Here is a 16,768-nt window from a genome sequence, read left to right as displayed (position 1 = left end):
CCGCGTTGCCGAATGGCAGACCAGGAACCATGACCCCTTTCCATATTCCTCACGAATCATACCTACTGTGATTACACAGTGCCCTATTTTTCATCACTGCTGCATTGCTGTTACTTTAACTCGTTACGTATATTTCGTGTTCCCTTAGGTACTCTGTCCCATTGCTTATCCATACGCCCAGATATTTGTATTTATGTGTTATATCTAGCGTGACCTCCTGTATCCTAAGCTCACTACCTTCATTATCTTTAAAAATCATGACTGCTCACTTTCTCCTAAAGAATCCGAATTCTCATCTATCTCCCTCATTACTGCAGATATTCATCAATCTCTGCAAATCTTCCTTGTTCTCGGCCATTAGCACTATATCATCACGTATATCAATGCTGGTAGTGCCTGTTCAATGAGTTTTTCTTCTTTGACGAAAAAGATGTTGAAGCCAGGTCCATTTCCCTCTAATTTGGCCTCTAATTCTTGTAGGTAAATCGTGAATAACAAGGGTGACAAAGGACACCCAAACGCCGATTCAGTAAGAATGTCCCAAACCCCCATTTGCCTGCCCAAGCCCCCATTTTGCCTCTCTGAGCTTGCAAGCCCACAGAGACAAAATGGGGGCTTGGGCAGGGGTGTCCTCTGTCACCCTTGTTATTCCTGATGTACCTACAAGAATTAGAGGCCAAATTAGAGGGAAGTGGACTTGGCTTCAACCTATTTTTCGTCAAACAAGCAAACCTCATTGAACATGCACTACCAGCATCGATGTACGCAGATGATATAGTGCTAATGGCCGACAACATGAAAGATTTACAGAGATTGATCGACATCTGCGGTAAGGAGGGAGATACGTTAGATTTTGGATTTAGTAAGGGAAAGTCAGTAGTCATGATTTTTAATGATAATGAAGGTAGGAAGCTTAGCATACAGGATACCTGTTTTTCCCACCTTATAACTATCTTCTTACTTTTAGAGATATTCATTAAAGATTAGTGACTTCATCCCACAACTATTGTGTCCAGTATTCTTCATAAGTCCTCTTGAACCACACTATCGCACGCTTCCTTGATATCCAAAAATGCTAGCCGCAGGGGCCGTTGTTCTTTTTCTGCTATTTTGATGCACTGCGTCAGTGGGAACAGGTTGTCTTCCAACCTCCTGTGTTTGCGAAACCCCTTCTGCAGTTCACCTAGCACCCCCTAGTCCTCTATCCATGCCTGCAGTCTTGCCTTCATAACCTGCATCGCCAGCCTGTAGACCACTGATGTCACTGTTATAGGACAGTAGTTGTTTATGTCAGCTTTGTCCCCATTTCCTTTATAGATCATGCTCAGCCTACTATGTTTCGATCTTTCGGGGACTTCACTATTGATTATTGTTTTCCTCACTGCTTCTCTCAAAGTCTGCTTAGACTTTGGACCTAGTGTCTTTATCAGCATAATTGGAATGCCATCTGGGCCTGTTTATGTACTACTCGAAACCCTCTTCTCAGCCCTTTCCTACTCTCGTTCTCTCGTTGTGAAATTGGAGCCATTGCGCCTCTTGATCCATCCTTGTCTAATGTGGTGCATAAGGCACTTCTTTGTTGAAATTTCTCTGTCACTCTTGTTCTTATATATTCAATAGCTTCGTACACTTCTAGCCTAGCACCTTGAGCTATAGTTATATACCTCTGCTCTAAGCTTGTCTGATTTCTGGTTCGAAAATTTCGCAGCTGCATTTTTATGTTTCTTATGTACTTCTGCCAGCCACTGAGTCCCCTTTCTTCTATTTTTTCATTTATCAGAAGAGATGCTTCCCTTCTACAGCTTAGAAGGACGTCCTATTTTTCTTCAACATCATCTGTCGGTTCACCCCGCTGCTTAGCATGTCTGTGTTCCCTAGAGGCTTCCTGCTGGTTTGCTATGGCTCTTTTAACTTCCTCATCCCACCAACTCTTGGGCTAGTGTCTTCTTTTCCGGGATCACTTGTCACGTTCCTTAGCAAGCTGCAGCTCAAACAGTCGCGCTTGGCAATTATATTTGTGTATGTCTACACTGTTTTATTGTCCTCAGTGATTACTTTCTGAATTTGTTTACTAGCCCTTTTTATTTGACTTTCCTAATCAAAATTTTCCCGTAGTTGCTCATCTTGTTTCACTCCCACTTTCACTGCTCTTCCAAAGCTTAGCTTGATACGTTAGTGATCACTACCCATACTTCTGGAGCCACATTCATCTAGGTGCATTCTCCTGAGCCTATGATGCATCCTATGTGACATCAGTGCATAATCTATCGTCGACTGCAGCCTTTCCACCTCGCATGTTGTTTGCCCTTCACACTTCTCAGAACTGTTGCAAATGGTTAAATCATGCCTTTCACACATATCTATAACGATTGTGCCTATTGGGCCAGTATACCCATGTATATATTCTATGTGTGAATTCATATCTTCTAGTATAGTTATCTCACATTCTCCTCGTGATTCCTGAATGTCTTTGTTATATACTCCACCATTGCATGGTTTCTCGCTCTGGCCTTTGCTCCAGTTCACAAGTACAGCAGACTAAGGAGTGTCATCTGCCTAGCTACTTTCCCTCTTAGGCATAAATGTTCTATGCATCCTGCTTCACTCTTTGCTAACCCATACTTTTATGTATGAATGCACCAATTCCACCTCCCTTTTGCTGCCTTCTCTTTCATTACAATATCCCCATACGTCGTCCGGATCGCAAGTTGGTTGCTCCATGTCCCGAAAATGTGTCTCCACAGCCTCATATACAATCAGCTCCTCCTGCCTCAACTGCTCTTCTATCTCTTCCCACTTTAACCTATTCCTGCCACCCAGCACGTTATTATAGCGTATGCATGACGTAGCTCGTCCCTTGTGCTTACGTCGATATTTTCTCCCATGGACTCCGTGTGGCTTGAATATTTGTGCCCCTTTCAAACCGTCTTTGGCTACACTGTTGGCCTCAGGGCTCTGGGTCTCCTTAAAAAAGCTGCGGCTGGACGACTCATCCTATTACCAACCCTTCTGCCCATCGCATCAGTGTAGTGAATGCCATCCTGGGCAAATGGGCGATCGCTGGGCTCATACACGTCTTGGTTCACCTCCATTACGCTGTATTCGAGTAGCCAGTTCTTACCCTTGATCACACAGTTGGCCTCCACTACCCTCCTTTCAATCCCACGAGGCTGCCCCCAGACCTGTGGGACTGTTCATATGGTCACATGCACACTCCCAGAGGCTTCTCGGAGCTTACGCATCTCAACCTCTATCTCTGAAAGTTGTGATCTTTGCCCGTCAACACGTCACCGAACCCAGCATGAATAATGGACGAGATTTTCGCCCGCCATGCTGTCCTCTACAACCTCCTGAGTTTCAGCCAGTGCATCTACCATGATCTTCCCTGACTGGGCCTCTACCCTCATTCTCCCATGTTTCTTCACTGTCGTGAAGACGCCATCTCTAACCCTGGCCACGTTAGAGTCCCCCACCACTAGGACCCTTCTCCGCTCCAATCGCTGGCTTCATGTTTGTGGTGGCACTCCTGTTTGCTTCACCTGTTTCTCTCTCTGCCGTCTGTCCTGTGTTCCTGCCTTGCTCGAAGACTGCCGCACCAATGAGCTGTTTCTTCTCGGAGCCTCAGTGCTGTGGCCAGACACTGCGGCCCCCTGACCTCCCTTCTCGCCTGTTCCTTCCCGCCTGTCGCCTTCTTCGCTACCCACGCCTTTCGTCTCACACCACTCGGGGCCAGGGCAAAGCGCCATTAGCTCCTCTACGCGCAGCTCGAGCTCGGTCCGCCCTTTCCGTTCTTTTCAATGGTCACCCTTCATTTGGTCTAACAGGCTTGTGGCAGCCTCCTCTCGTTCACGAGACGCTTTGAGCTGTTTTTCGAGTTCTAACCTCTGCTCCCGTTCCGCCCGAAGCTCCACCTGAAGACCCCCGATGCTAGCCTCCATGCGCTGCACGGCCGTTTTCAGTGCCTCGCACAGCCTGCACACAAAGCTCGCCTTCTGCGCGTCCACCAAACTCGTGAATGCTGTCTCGAACAAGTAGCACCAGCGCTTGAATTCTCCGCACTGCACCAGCTCACTTTCGCCCGTGGTTTTCCTACCCTCTTTAGCCATTGCGCACCCGACCATCGGACCGAGCGCCCGACAGCACTTTGTTCAACCATAATCCCGCTATTCAGCCGCCTCCTCTAACTCTCCCACCTCAACAACTGTTTGAAGCTGCTGCCTACACTACACACGTGTTCAATTTCGCTTGTAGCCTCTCACTAGGTCAACTTCGTGTTCGGTTCTAGCTGTTTAACGATTAACCAGGCACACTGTACTTATTCAAAACAGCCGCCTACCCCGTTAACGTGGTCAACAAAACTGCAACGTTGCCCGTGTCCCACACCTATAGTACTCGCAACGCAAGTATTGAAAAGCACAAAGAAATAAAGAAAAACTTATCTCTTGTTGCGCGCTGCACCTCCACCAACCGACCTGCTCGACCTTGCACGACCTTCAGCTGGTTGACTGCACGTTACACACGAGCGCCATCTTGCAGTTATCTTCGAAAACGAAGCCTGCGCGCCCACGGAGAAAGATGCGCGCCCGTCTCAGAGGTGATAAGGTGTAGAACGCAAAGTGACGGGCACGTGCCACCACCATGTCGTCGTAGTAAAGCGTTGGAAACACCTTTTTGAGCATCGCGTTGCACTGCCAGCTCAGCGCGATAAACGCTAAAGTCCGCAGAGTTACTTGTGTGTGCCTCTTGTAGCATAAAGGCACCCATACAAAACATCGACGTGTTGATATGGCGCCTCAGATAGCTGCAATAATTGCTTTTTAATTGACAATGGCACAACTATGAACGCTAAAGCTTGAGCAATATTGGTGGATGCTGCGGATGGGGTCAGCCGTTTGGTGCCGTTTGAGGTATCGTTAAGGGTGGACGAACAGACAAATGTACAGAGAGACAGACAGACAGACAGACCAAAATTTTTTCGTCGAAGGTCCCCAAGAAAGACTATCGTCTTTAATATAAAGCACAAGCGAACCGCCAAAGTGAGACCCACTAAACGATGGTATGGGCTGGCTGCAGGGGCATCCCCCAAATGACAGGTACGACGGATGCCACATGGCGACGCCACCACCTGTGAGAGTTTCGAATATCCTAGTGCGGCGTTTCGCCACTCCCTCGGTCGCCTTGAAAAGTTCTAAGGTAGGTGAGAAAACGCCGTGTGCCTGCTTTACGAACATCATAGCGCTCGCATTCAGCAAATGACTTTTGGAAAATGTAACCAAAACTTGCTGTAGCAAAAAAACTGTTGTTCTAAAGTGGTTAACGTCCTATTAGAGTGGTATCTTCAATTTTAAAATTTTGAGAATTCCGCACATTTAATATTGCAGGAAATGTCACTTTACTACCTGTTCAAAAAAGAAAAGCAGGAAAATAATAAGGGCAAGAACATTATTTGAAACAAAGAGAAAAGAGAGCCACGAAAAGTATATAGGGGATGTTATTTGTCGTAATAACGATGTGGATGTGAACAAGTATAGTGGACGAGAAGATAAGTCCGGTGGCGAGGGCCGAACCTACGAGCTTCAAAGAACGCGTGCGATGCTCTACCAACTGAGCTACAGCGGTGGTCATTCTCCTTGTTATTTTTTCCCCACTTTGCTTTGTTCACGTTTACATCATAATTACTACAAATAACATCCCCTACACTTTCCAAGGCTTTCTTATGAGGGAATCAATTCATCATCACTGTCTGTAATAAGTATTTATTTATTTTTACATACTGCATCCTGGTTACAGGGCTATAGCAGGAGTGAGTACAGAGCCGGAAAAATACAAGAAAAACTTAGAAAAATTGAAATAAATACAAACAACGACGATCAAATAATTACAAAAATGTTCTAGAGGTATTTATACGAACATTTCAAAGCTAAAAGTAAGGATTAGTGTATGCCGTCTTTTAGTGTCTTCCAAAGTTTATCTTTTTCTTATAAGCCAATCCCCACCTGGTATGGCATTCCACATTTCAATACATCGTGGAAAAAGTGTATTTGAATGAGTCGGCGCGATGATAAAACGCAGATACGTTGAGTGTATGGCTGTTTCTGGTGAATCTTGTTTTTTCAGGGGCTATATAGTTGTTGTGCGATGAATATTGGGATGAATTGAAAAAGAAGTGGAAAAGTTTGAGAGACTCAATGTCACGTCATTTATAAAATGCAGTTAAACTAAGGGGCGCTAGGTGGGATGTGGGTGAGAAGTTGCAGTCATAGCGTCTATATAAGAAGTGAATAGTTTTTTTCTGGGCGGATTCAATGCGATTTACGTCATCAATTTTTTATAGGTACCATACAGTGGCGCAATATTCAAGTATTGGTCTTATGAGAGTTTTATATGTTAACAATTTTGTTTCTTTTGGAGCTAAACGAAGGGAACCGTTAATATATCCGAGTTTTTTTAGAGCTTTGTTGCAAGTTGCGTCGATGTGCTGAGACCATGATAAGTTTGTGGCGAAAAGGAGGCCAATATATTTGTAATGCGGGACACGCTGTACAACGTAGTTGCCAAACGAATAATTTAACGTTAATGGAGTTTTCTGCTTGCTTACACACGTGGTAGCAGTTTTTCGGAAATTAATGTTCATCTAACAATTCTGACACCATGTGCAAAAGTTTAAGAATGAAGCGTTCAGTTTATGATGAACATGAGGTGAATTGATTGCGTGATACAGGACACAATCATCAGCGTAAAGACAAATTTTAGAGGAAACTACTCCTGGTAGGTTGTTAATGTACAATAAGAAGAGTAAGGGCCCTAGCACGGATCCCGAGGGTACTCCAGAAGATACGTGTGTTTCGGACGAATTTATTGTTTTATAAGATACATATTGGCGATAATTTAAAAAAAACTAGCAATCCGGTCAAAAAGTAGAGGGTTCTTTAGCAAAATATTGAGCTTACATAGCAGTTTAGAATGAATTACAGTGTCAAATGTTTTTGAAAATACAATGAATAATTCGTGCACCAAAAGGCCTAAGTCAAGAACGATTGATACATCATGTGTGAATTCCGTCAGCGGAATGATGGTGCTGAATCCAAGCCGAAAACCATGTTGTGCACTTGAGAGGACGTTGTTAGATTCAAGAAAATTTATTATGTGCTCAAAAACGATATTTTCTGGCAGTTTGCAAGAGTGTAAGAGTGTGAGGCTAGTGATATAGGCCTGTAGTTAGAAAAAGATTCCTTACTACCTGATTTGTGTAGAGGAAGCAGTCGCGCACTTTTTCAAGATGATGATACAGTTGATGCTGGCATTAAATGACTGACAGGTATTCGCTTGTGCATAATGAATAACTATGGAGAAAGACGTTGTTAACATTGTCTGGCCTAGACGACTTTTTTGAATCAACATATGAAATCAAATTTAACGCACCTTCTGTGGACACAAACTCGTAATCAATAGAAACACGGAAGGTGTAAAATGTACTGCAAGAAGAAATTTCGTGATGATCCTAAGTAAATACAGATGTGAAATACTCCTTCAAATAGTTGGCAATGACCTGCGGCTCACTAGTTGGAATTTCGCCAAGAATGAATGTATTAGTGGTCGATTGATGAGAAGAAATGGAGCTCCAAAATTTTCAGGGGTTCTTTTTAACCATGTTTGGTAAAGTAATTGTGTATAAAAAGTCCTTGGCAGTCTTTATATTACTGTGAAGCTCTTTCTTCACTGCATTAAATTCGGCTCTCCGCAGAACATTGCCGTTACGACTTGCACGTCTTAGTCTTGCTAGACGATGCTCAAAATGGAGCATTTCTCTCGTTATGTATGGAAGTTCAATGTGTTTCTTTTTAGTTTCTACAAAAAATTATATTTCAACACATCTTGACAAAGTTTTAGAAATAAGACACCAAGGTATACACATCCCCAGTATAGCTAATCTCATTAAACGTATCAAACTCGCTACTTAAGTGGGAATGTATGTACACATCATTAGCCATGCTACAGTCACGGTAACCTATGTATTCATACTGATGTTTTGTAACTGTGTGGTTAAGACATATTATTACACCTCTATGATCAGAAATACCATTATTGATCGAGATCTGAATCCCCTTGTATAAAGTAACACACTCAGAAAAACACAGTCTAGGATAGCACTGTCTTTTGTGGCATCAATCACAACTTGTTTTAGTCCTAAGTTTAAAAGGAAAAATTGACCAACCTCCTACAGAGTGGCAAATCAGTACCCAGGATGGACAGCGATTGCTGTGAGATGCCGGGCACATTGAAGTCACCCATGCAAATTAGGTTCCCTGAAGAAAACTCTTTTCATGAAACTGCTGAGTACCGTTAGCTGATCCGGTGATGAGCCAGGGGGACGATAGAATACGGCGACAATTAGAGATGTACTAGCGATATGGACCTTACACCAAACAGTTTCGATATCTGGAGGTAACATCAGTACAGAAAAACTCGACTAACACCTCAAGATGACTACGCTCCACCACGACCATGTCGTCTATCAGCACGAACAACATATAACCCTAGTGGAGTTACTTCCGAGTCGTAATTATCAGCGTGAAGCCAAGTTTCCGTGACACAACTAATGTGGGGAAAATAAGTTGCAAGCAAGTGTATAAAATCAGGAAATTTGTTACCGATACTTCTGGAATTAACATTCAATAAGCAAATGTTATCTTGTGCCTCACAATGTGGCGATTTTGTACGGTTAGATGGATCATTTGAGTTCTTAATGGATTGTTCGAGGACTTCAGTAGCGAATTTGAAATGCAATCCCAGTCATACCGTTCATTATCGGTATATACATGGTCATACCTTACACATACAATGAAATCGTTGTTCCTGAAGGAAGCAATAGCGTTTCATAATTTTCAACGAATGAACCGTATATGCTCTGAGAAGTCTTCAGTTAACCGTAGTTTAGAACCTTTAAGCTTCAGGACATTCCTCAACACCTTGATCTTTTTGCGGAAATTGAAAAGCCTGAGAATAACGGGCGGGATTTACTACAATGGTATGTACCACTTCTGTGGAACTGTTCGATCAGCGGAAAATCAACCTTAAATAATCGGGAGTTAACAGAGCTACGCAATTCCGCGACATCTTGTTCTATTTTCTTTTTACCAGATAAAATTTGCGCAAACATTTACCAAACGGAGCATTGGTTACCCGAATCAGTAGTTGATGTATGACTACCTTTCATTTGATTGGAAGCTACTCTAGGGGAATCTGTTCTCGATGAAAGGCTCGAAGTCAGTCGTATTAGCGCGAATAGACATTTGAGTAGGCCCCGGGTTTAACTCAGCATCACCGCTTAGTAAGAGATTACACAAACGTTGAATACTATCAGCATACAAAGAAGTAAACACTAGTGAGCATGAATGAGGGCAAGGTACCAGCACCAAACATTTATCGTCTGAACGGAAGCAGTAAGTGTTATTGAATGAACGTACCTACCCAAGGAAGAGAGAGCGAATAAACCTGATGCTAGTGCTGCTGCTATCTTCCACATTGAAGCGATGAAGTTTCGGCGGCGCTTTTATATCCTTGTTCGTTCACGTCACAGCAGTGGGCATGGACGTAGTGTTTATACGCGTCAGCATATCGACTACAGCGTTCAACAAGGGTAGTGCACGTGTTGTGAGATGACGATTCGACAAATTCTGAAGGTTGACTTTGTCTTTAGAGTGAATGTCTCTGCTATCTTGCATGTTGCACACTTTATTTTTTATTTTGTGCTCGCTCCTTTTTTGTTAGGAGCAATGAGTCGCGCTGCAATATGAGTATGGTATTTGTGAGCAGAAAGTAAAAGACATGGCCGCATTAATGGTCATGGTCATTGTTGCTGTTGCGATTTCTGCCGTAGCTTACACGTGCAAAAAATATCCAAGTAGGCAATGAATAAACGAGTAGTTTGTGTATTTGCTGCATACTACTAAGTTTTTAAACCTCTTGTTTGATTAAGTTTTTATTTATATACTAGTTACGACGTTTACCTCAACATCACCACTTCATAAGAGACTACACAAACAATGAATAATATCAGCATACAAAGAAGTAAACACCAGTAAGCATGGATGGGGGCAAGGTACCAGCAGCAAACGTCTATCGCCTGAAAGGAAGCAGTAAGAATTATTGAGATAACATACCTGCCCAAGAAAGAGTCAGGGATTAAGCCTGATGCTAGTGCTGCAGCTACCTTCCCCACTGAAACGATGAAGTTTCGGCGGCGCTTTTAAAACCTTGTACGCTGAAATCACACTGATGGGCATGCTGAAAATTCTACCATCATAGGTGATGTCACCGATAAAGCTTGTTTTCAGAATGGCCGGCATACTGCCGAACCTTGGCTATTCTCCGGATGAAGGACAGGGCCGTCGGTGCGCACGCAAGCAGTAGGTTACACATGTCGATGAACAGTCGGTGAGACACCAAAATCCATCGAAGACGCGACTACCAAGGGAGCAGCCACGCCAGCGCAAAACTGCACAAGGATGAGAGAGTGATCCAGCACGGTGCTAGTGCTCCTGCGACCTTCCCCACTCTATTGTGTATTAAAGTATTTTTGCTATACACGAGAAATTTTCCTATTTCTTATGATTTTTTAAATGTGTTATTGCTAAATGCCCTCTAAATGCCCTCTAAATCTACCAATTAATGTTGTTATTGCAAAAGACACATCAAGGTCTGAGAAAAAACCTTACCTCAGAAAATTTCACCCTGACCTTCACTAGCTTCCTTTCACTACAGCTGCTCAATATTCTTCCTGTCTTGCTGATGTTCTGGTATTACTATTAGCTTTACGCATGTTAAGTTTTTTTAGTGCCGTATCACCAATTGAACTGAATCATTATTTGTGCGATCCTTTCTTAATGGTCCCACACCTTAAGTGAAGCTTTTAAACTACTTCTACACGCTCACTTTCATTCGTTTTTTTTGGAGGGGGGGGGGCTACCTGTCCACGCGTTTGTTATTCAAAGAATTGATCATGCATAGACGTACCTCGTCGATCATTAGAGTTTTCTCACTGCCCCGCCGAGGTGGTCTAGTGGCTAAGGTACTCGGCAGCTGACCTGCAGGTCGCGGGATCAAATCCTGGCTGCGGCAGCTGCATTTCCGATGGAGGCAGAAATCTTGTAGGCCCGTGTGCTTAGATTTGGGTGCACGTTAAAGAAACCCAGGTGGTAGAAATTTCCGGAGCCCTCCACTACACCGTCTCTCATAATCACTTAGTGGTTTTGGTACGTTAAACCCCACATATCATTCATTATCATATCGAGTTTTTTCACTAACAGCAGACATCACGACAGTGAGATTCCACACACCTTCTTTCAAGCAATGTTTATTAGACTCAGCAATGACTGCTTCTCCAAAGTATAACCACATTTCGTTTCTCTGGCACACCAATTTCTTTATTTCAAAGATGACACAAACTGCAATCACAAAATTTGCTTGTTACTTTACCCCCCTCAATTTGTACTTGCATAGATCAGCTTGAGTGAGCTCCCCTTTGTTTCTTTCCAGCAATGTGTAGGAAACAATTGGTATTTATGCCCTCTCATCGCATCAGTGCACTGCGGGAACATATACTAGTGTCACCTTTTCGAAAGCGGCACACGGAATTATTAGACTTGATTCTCCATTAATTCCGGAGGGGGGAGCGGAGAAGTGATGTGGGGGGCACAAATCTGGAGCACAGCCACTTCGACATTTTTTTTTCGTCATTTAAGCCTAACCGCAGAGACCTAGCGACAACAACAAACGACAGTCATGAGGGACAAGATTTGCTGTCGTGGAGGCTCATTCGTCCCCGCCGATTGTAATGTCGCGCAATTCTGAAAACTAGAAAGATCGCTTGTCGTTCTGAAACCAGCGTGGCGATTTCCAACAACATGGCTGCGCCCCTGGTCCTCGCTTCTGTCGCAGTTTGCTCTTGATGCTTGTTATTCACGCGTCCTTCAACACTCTAAGGCGAAAGGGTGTTCGAAAGGGTGTCTAGTTCGTCCTTTTCAGGACTAATGGGGTTGCCACAACTATTAATCCCTTTAAAAACATACGGCACCAGGTCTAATGGTTAGCCCCTCAAGAGACTAACAAATAGTCCTAACATTTACATTTTGGTGAGTAACCTTAACTCCCACAATTCACCCAAAAGGACAAACACTTAGTCCCCACATTTGCACCTTATAGAGCAACTGTTAATCCCTACATTTACACCTTACCGGGCAACTGTTACTCCTCGCAGTTGCATCTTGCTGGACGAATGGTTGATCCGCTCAAATACTCCAATCAAATTAACTTTTTGTCCCCAGTTCAAACATTGTTTTTTGTTTATTTTCCGCCAGGCCTAATACTTTAATCGCCTGTTTTTCTGCGCAGTGGGCAATAAATTCCGCTGAAAAGATCACGCGAAAAGGTAGTTAGCCACCTATGTGTAACTGCTTTCACAGTCATAGCAACAACCAAAGAAAAAAGTGAGACATCGAAATCTTTTATTTTTCTACATACACATGAACATTCTCCAATCTATTAGGTTAATTAATGGTGAAGTGTACAAGTCCAATCTCGTTGCCAAATCTTGTTCACTCCTTGGGGAGCTCCTCCAATGGAAGCGATATATGACAGGCATTGCATACGTCAGCGCATGCAGTCTTCTGCCTGTTGTGTTCCCACGGCTGCACGTACAATTATATAGTAAAAATGGTTATTCACAGGTCACAGAAGATGAAGATGCAAGCATATGACGAGTACGTGCACGTTACTATAAAAACAAGCGTTAAAATATGACACACAAACAACTTTACCTTCACATCTCGCACAGTCCTTCTGAAGCTTCTCAGAAGAAAAAGATGGATGACGGTCATTGCAGACGCCAGTGCACAGTCTTCGGCACGGTGTGTGCCCATGGCTGCGCAATAAGTATGTAATATAGTGAGCCACGTGTGACAGAGGATGAATACAAATGCATGAGAGAAATACGTGCAAGGTGAAATGAAAACGTATGTGAGTTATGACATGCTAATCATTTCACCGTAATGTCACACATCGCCAAAGACTCATTTCGATCCCCGTAGCACAACAGTTTAGGAGCGGTGGCTGCAGTAACAACTCCGCGAACCACCGTGCCAATAACAAGTCGGCGAGTCCTAAGAGAGAGACGTCATTCAGCTCGAGCAAGCGAACGCGAGACCAAACATGGCCCTGCACGCGGAGTGTCTGCCGCCAGCAAACTTCGATTTGATTTGTGGGGTTTAACGTCCCAAAACCACCGTATGATTATGAGAGACACCGTAGTGGAGGGCTCCGGAAATTTTGACCACCTGGGGTTCTTTGACGTGCACCCAAATCTGAGCACACGGGCCTACGACATTTCCGCCTCCAACGGAAATGCAGCCACCGCGGCCGGGATTTGAACCCGCGACCGGCGGGTCAGCAGCCGAGTACCTTAGCCACTAGACCACCGCGGCGGGGCAACGCCAGCAAACTTCGAATAGGAAAGCGAGCGTACGCTTGGCCGCCGCCACGAACAGCTCCCAGCTGGTTTGGAGCTAGCGCCGAATAAATCGACGGTAATGCGGCCCTTTTTCACAAACTGCAGCGAGTACAGCGCGCAAACGTGAGTCCGCTGCCGTAGCCAACGGACTGCGCCGAGCTGCTTGCGACCGACTGACGGGGAAGCCAACTGTAATGGCAACCAATGTTCAGTAAGTTCCGACGCTAGCGAAAGCTCCGCTAGCCCGTGCTGGTGCACTTACAGCGCGCGACATACTACAACCAAGTTCTTTACGAGAACCTGCAGCGTGTTTTAGACGACTCCCAACACAGCGAAGAGGTCTCAGCCCAATATAGTCAGCACAGAGCTCATCGCGGCGGCGAAGACAACCGAGCACTCGATGAGCGATCTTACGGGAGGCCGACGGCAATGGCGGCCAATTGCTAGGCGGTCGCAAAGCACAGGCGAACTGCAGCCGCCGAAGCTGACCTTTGCGATGCATTTCGTGCTTGCGATATACAACACGACCGAGCCCGTTGCCGGCAAGCGCGATCCGTATCGCACAGGCGACAAGTAGAGTAGAATAAAGAATAACCTACTTGCCTTAGAATCCAGCACTGTTTTCTGCCCTGAGTTGGACTGAAGTATATATCCGATAGGCCTGTTCTTCTCTGCCGCTATATTGGCTTTCCCAACTGTTGCTGGCGTGTGTTGATAGTGACTATCTTGAAGCCAGAGATATACAGCATGGCGTGGTGACGCGTCGAGACTTGCTTCAGACTTCATGGGTGCAGCGAAACGCTAAAGCAGCAGTCAACGCTCATCCAGGCGTACACACAAGCACCACGTAGTAATTCTTAGATCGTCGAATCCAGGCGGCCGTGGTCGAACACCCTGAACGCGACGCTACGCGACCGCCGCCGCCGGCAAAATACGAGAAAAGACTGAGCCAGTAGAGGAGGAGAAGGACACGTGTTCAGTGGAAAAGGAGAATGGGTAAACTTGGCAAAGCTTTTCGCCCTGCCTGCGATGCCCGGGCGGTTCATCTCTAGGGGAGAGTAATTAACTGTACTAAAGTGCTTATTTGGGCCGGTTGGTACATGGTCAACGAAGTGAAAAAACAGCGCGTAACACAGGACACAGGACAGAGAAGAGACAGCGCCTCGTCCGTCTCTTCTCTGTCCTGTGTCCTGTGTTACGCGCTGTTTTTTCACTTCGTTGAGAGTAATTAGTTTCGCGCCACACGCTTCCCTCTGTGGTTGCTCCTCAACAGTCTATCCGTTCATCGCGCGCGCCTATTAGGCTCCGTTACTCCTTTTTTGGGTAATTTTGCCTTGGAGTGAAGGAATATAAAGTATCGACCACCTTTTTTTTACATTTGCATCTCACGCGGAGAGTAAGAAAGGGGCCGTATCTTGTCTTGAATGTTGTTATTGGAGGTTTGTTTTGAGGTCTCGATGGTAGCTCGTGACAATTTCGTCCATTTCTGCGATGACGCACCTCGCATTTCATCGTGCGAAGTGCGTCGTCGCCTTCGTAGCATACGCCTCTAGGCAGCCTGTCGTGATTAAACTCAAGATTACGAAAAAAGAAGATCGTGAAATGCTTTTGTGGCTTCCTTACGTCGTACGAGACAGCAACAAGTTCGGCATGCTGTCATCTACCAAATTTTAAACTTCTATTCGCAATTTATGGTTATGCACGCGATAGTTTTCATACAAGGAACAATTACACTTTATCGCCTACGTGCTGTCGCAGTAGTCATGACGCGACGGCGTGACGGGGCAAGTGTCTCCTGCCGCTTGTCGCTGTCGCTAGGAAATCGCGTGCATGCCGTTAGGGCTTTAGAAATATATCTATGTGCCTGAAAGAGCAATACTGATTTCGGTAGGTTTTCAATACTTTATTACAGATGCTTGGCACTTCGAATCAATTATTATTTGTTTACTGCACATCTGACAACACAAAACGTATTGAAGAATTCCCCCACTACTGGGCCAATGCCCTGCGTTTGGCATGCACAGTGGACAACCACAATAATCTCTCTGAATGCTTTGCAAGCAAGTCTGGACCACACAACGCATAAGAAACACGCCTGGTTTGACACACTGTGACGACATAGTGATGCGTCAAGTAGCTCATCATAACCTCACCACAGTGATCTAGCGATTATGGTGCTCGACTGGTAAATCGAAGGTGACTGGTTGGAACTCTGGCCATGGCAGCCGCATATCAATGAAAGCAAAATGCTAGAGGCCCATGTGCCTACTTACCTTTACGCGCACGTAGCACGTGAGGCCAACAGGCAAGAGTGTTCCGCACTCGCCGTAATGGCAACAGCTGGCGCTGATTGAAGCTCCAACCTTCACATCCACGTAAACGCCCTACAAAGTGTGCGAAGGTGTGGCCGCCATGGCAGCCCAGTGGGAGACCATCGGATGCGTTATTCGATGGTTGCAGGTTCAGTGCCTACCGCTAAGAACTTATCTTTTCATCCACATTTTCTTTCTTCACATTTACAGCACACAAATTTCTAATATTGTTCTCTATACTTTTTGGTATATTTATTTGTCAATTTTCAATAATAATGTTTCTAAATAAACGAGCCCTTATGTTTACCCTGCTTTCGTAACATCCCAAGTGATGGATTTTTTTTAGTACACGCAATCGTGTAGAGCACATACGATTCGAATAGCAGGAACTTTTTGCACGTAACGTCTTGTGGCTTTGATACAGTGCCGGAAGTACCCAGCTTGGTGTCCGTGGTTTCGGCCCAGCCGCGCAACGTGGTGCTCAGCATCGTCGGCCCGTCAGCCTGGAACTGTGCCCCAGTCGGGTTCAACTTGCAGTGGGAGGCCACCAGCGAGAGTCGGGGGCCACGAGGTTCAATGGAAGCGCCGCTAACTGAAGACTGGTCACCCGAGGAGAACACGTTTAATGTGACGCTCCCTCTGCGAGGAGGCACAGACTACCGGATAAGCGTGCGCGCTACCGGTACGAACAGCCATGGCGACAAAGTCTGGGGACCTGACCTGGAGATTGAAGTCAGCGTAACACTTGGTGAGTGCCGTATATGTCTAAAACAAACTGAAGCCATGAGTTAATTTATACTTTCCTCGTCTAGCTTCAGCACTAGGTAAGGAGAGAAGGTGTTAGAGATTCGGAATGGGCTCCCCTTGATGACTCGAGTGCTCGGAGACAGTGCGAAGAAATACCCATTGTTGGGTGAAGAGAAGGTTTATTGCAATACTCAGGCGTCTG

The 16,768-nt window shown here is 45.1% G+C and overlaps 1 protein-coding gene across 2 annotated transcripts in view; it reads left to right on the top strand.

Moving 5' to 3' along the window:
• LOC119160793 (receptor-type tyrosine-protein phosphatase F) overlaps nt 1-16,768 on the top strand; it is a 223,567-nt gene that overhangs the window by 15,851 nt on the left and 190,948 nt on the right. For both annotated transcript variants that reach the window (XM_075880872.1, XM_075880871.1), the window contains exon 4: nt 16,244-16,567. In XM_075880872.1, coding sequence (XP_075736987.1) covers nt 16,244-16,567 — 324 coding nt within the window. The remainder of the gene's footprint in view (nt 1-16,243; nt 16,568-16,768) is intronic.

This window comes from Rhipicephalus microplus, chromosome X, assembly GCF_043290135.1.
Source record: "Rhipicephalus microplus isolate Deutch F79 chromosome X, USDA_Rmic, whole genome shotgun sequence".
Taxonomy (NCBI): domain Eukaryota; kingdom Metazoa; phylum Arthropoda; class Arachnida; order Ixodida; family Ixodidae; genus Rhipicephalus; species Rhipicephalus microplus.
Note: the sequence above shows the minus strand (reverse complement) of the source record. Positions and strands in the feature narration are given on the sequence as shown.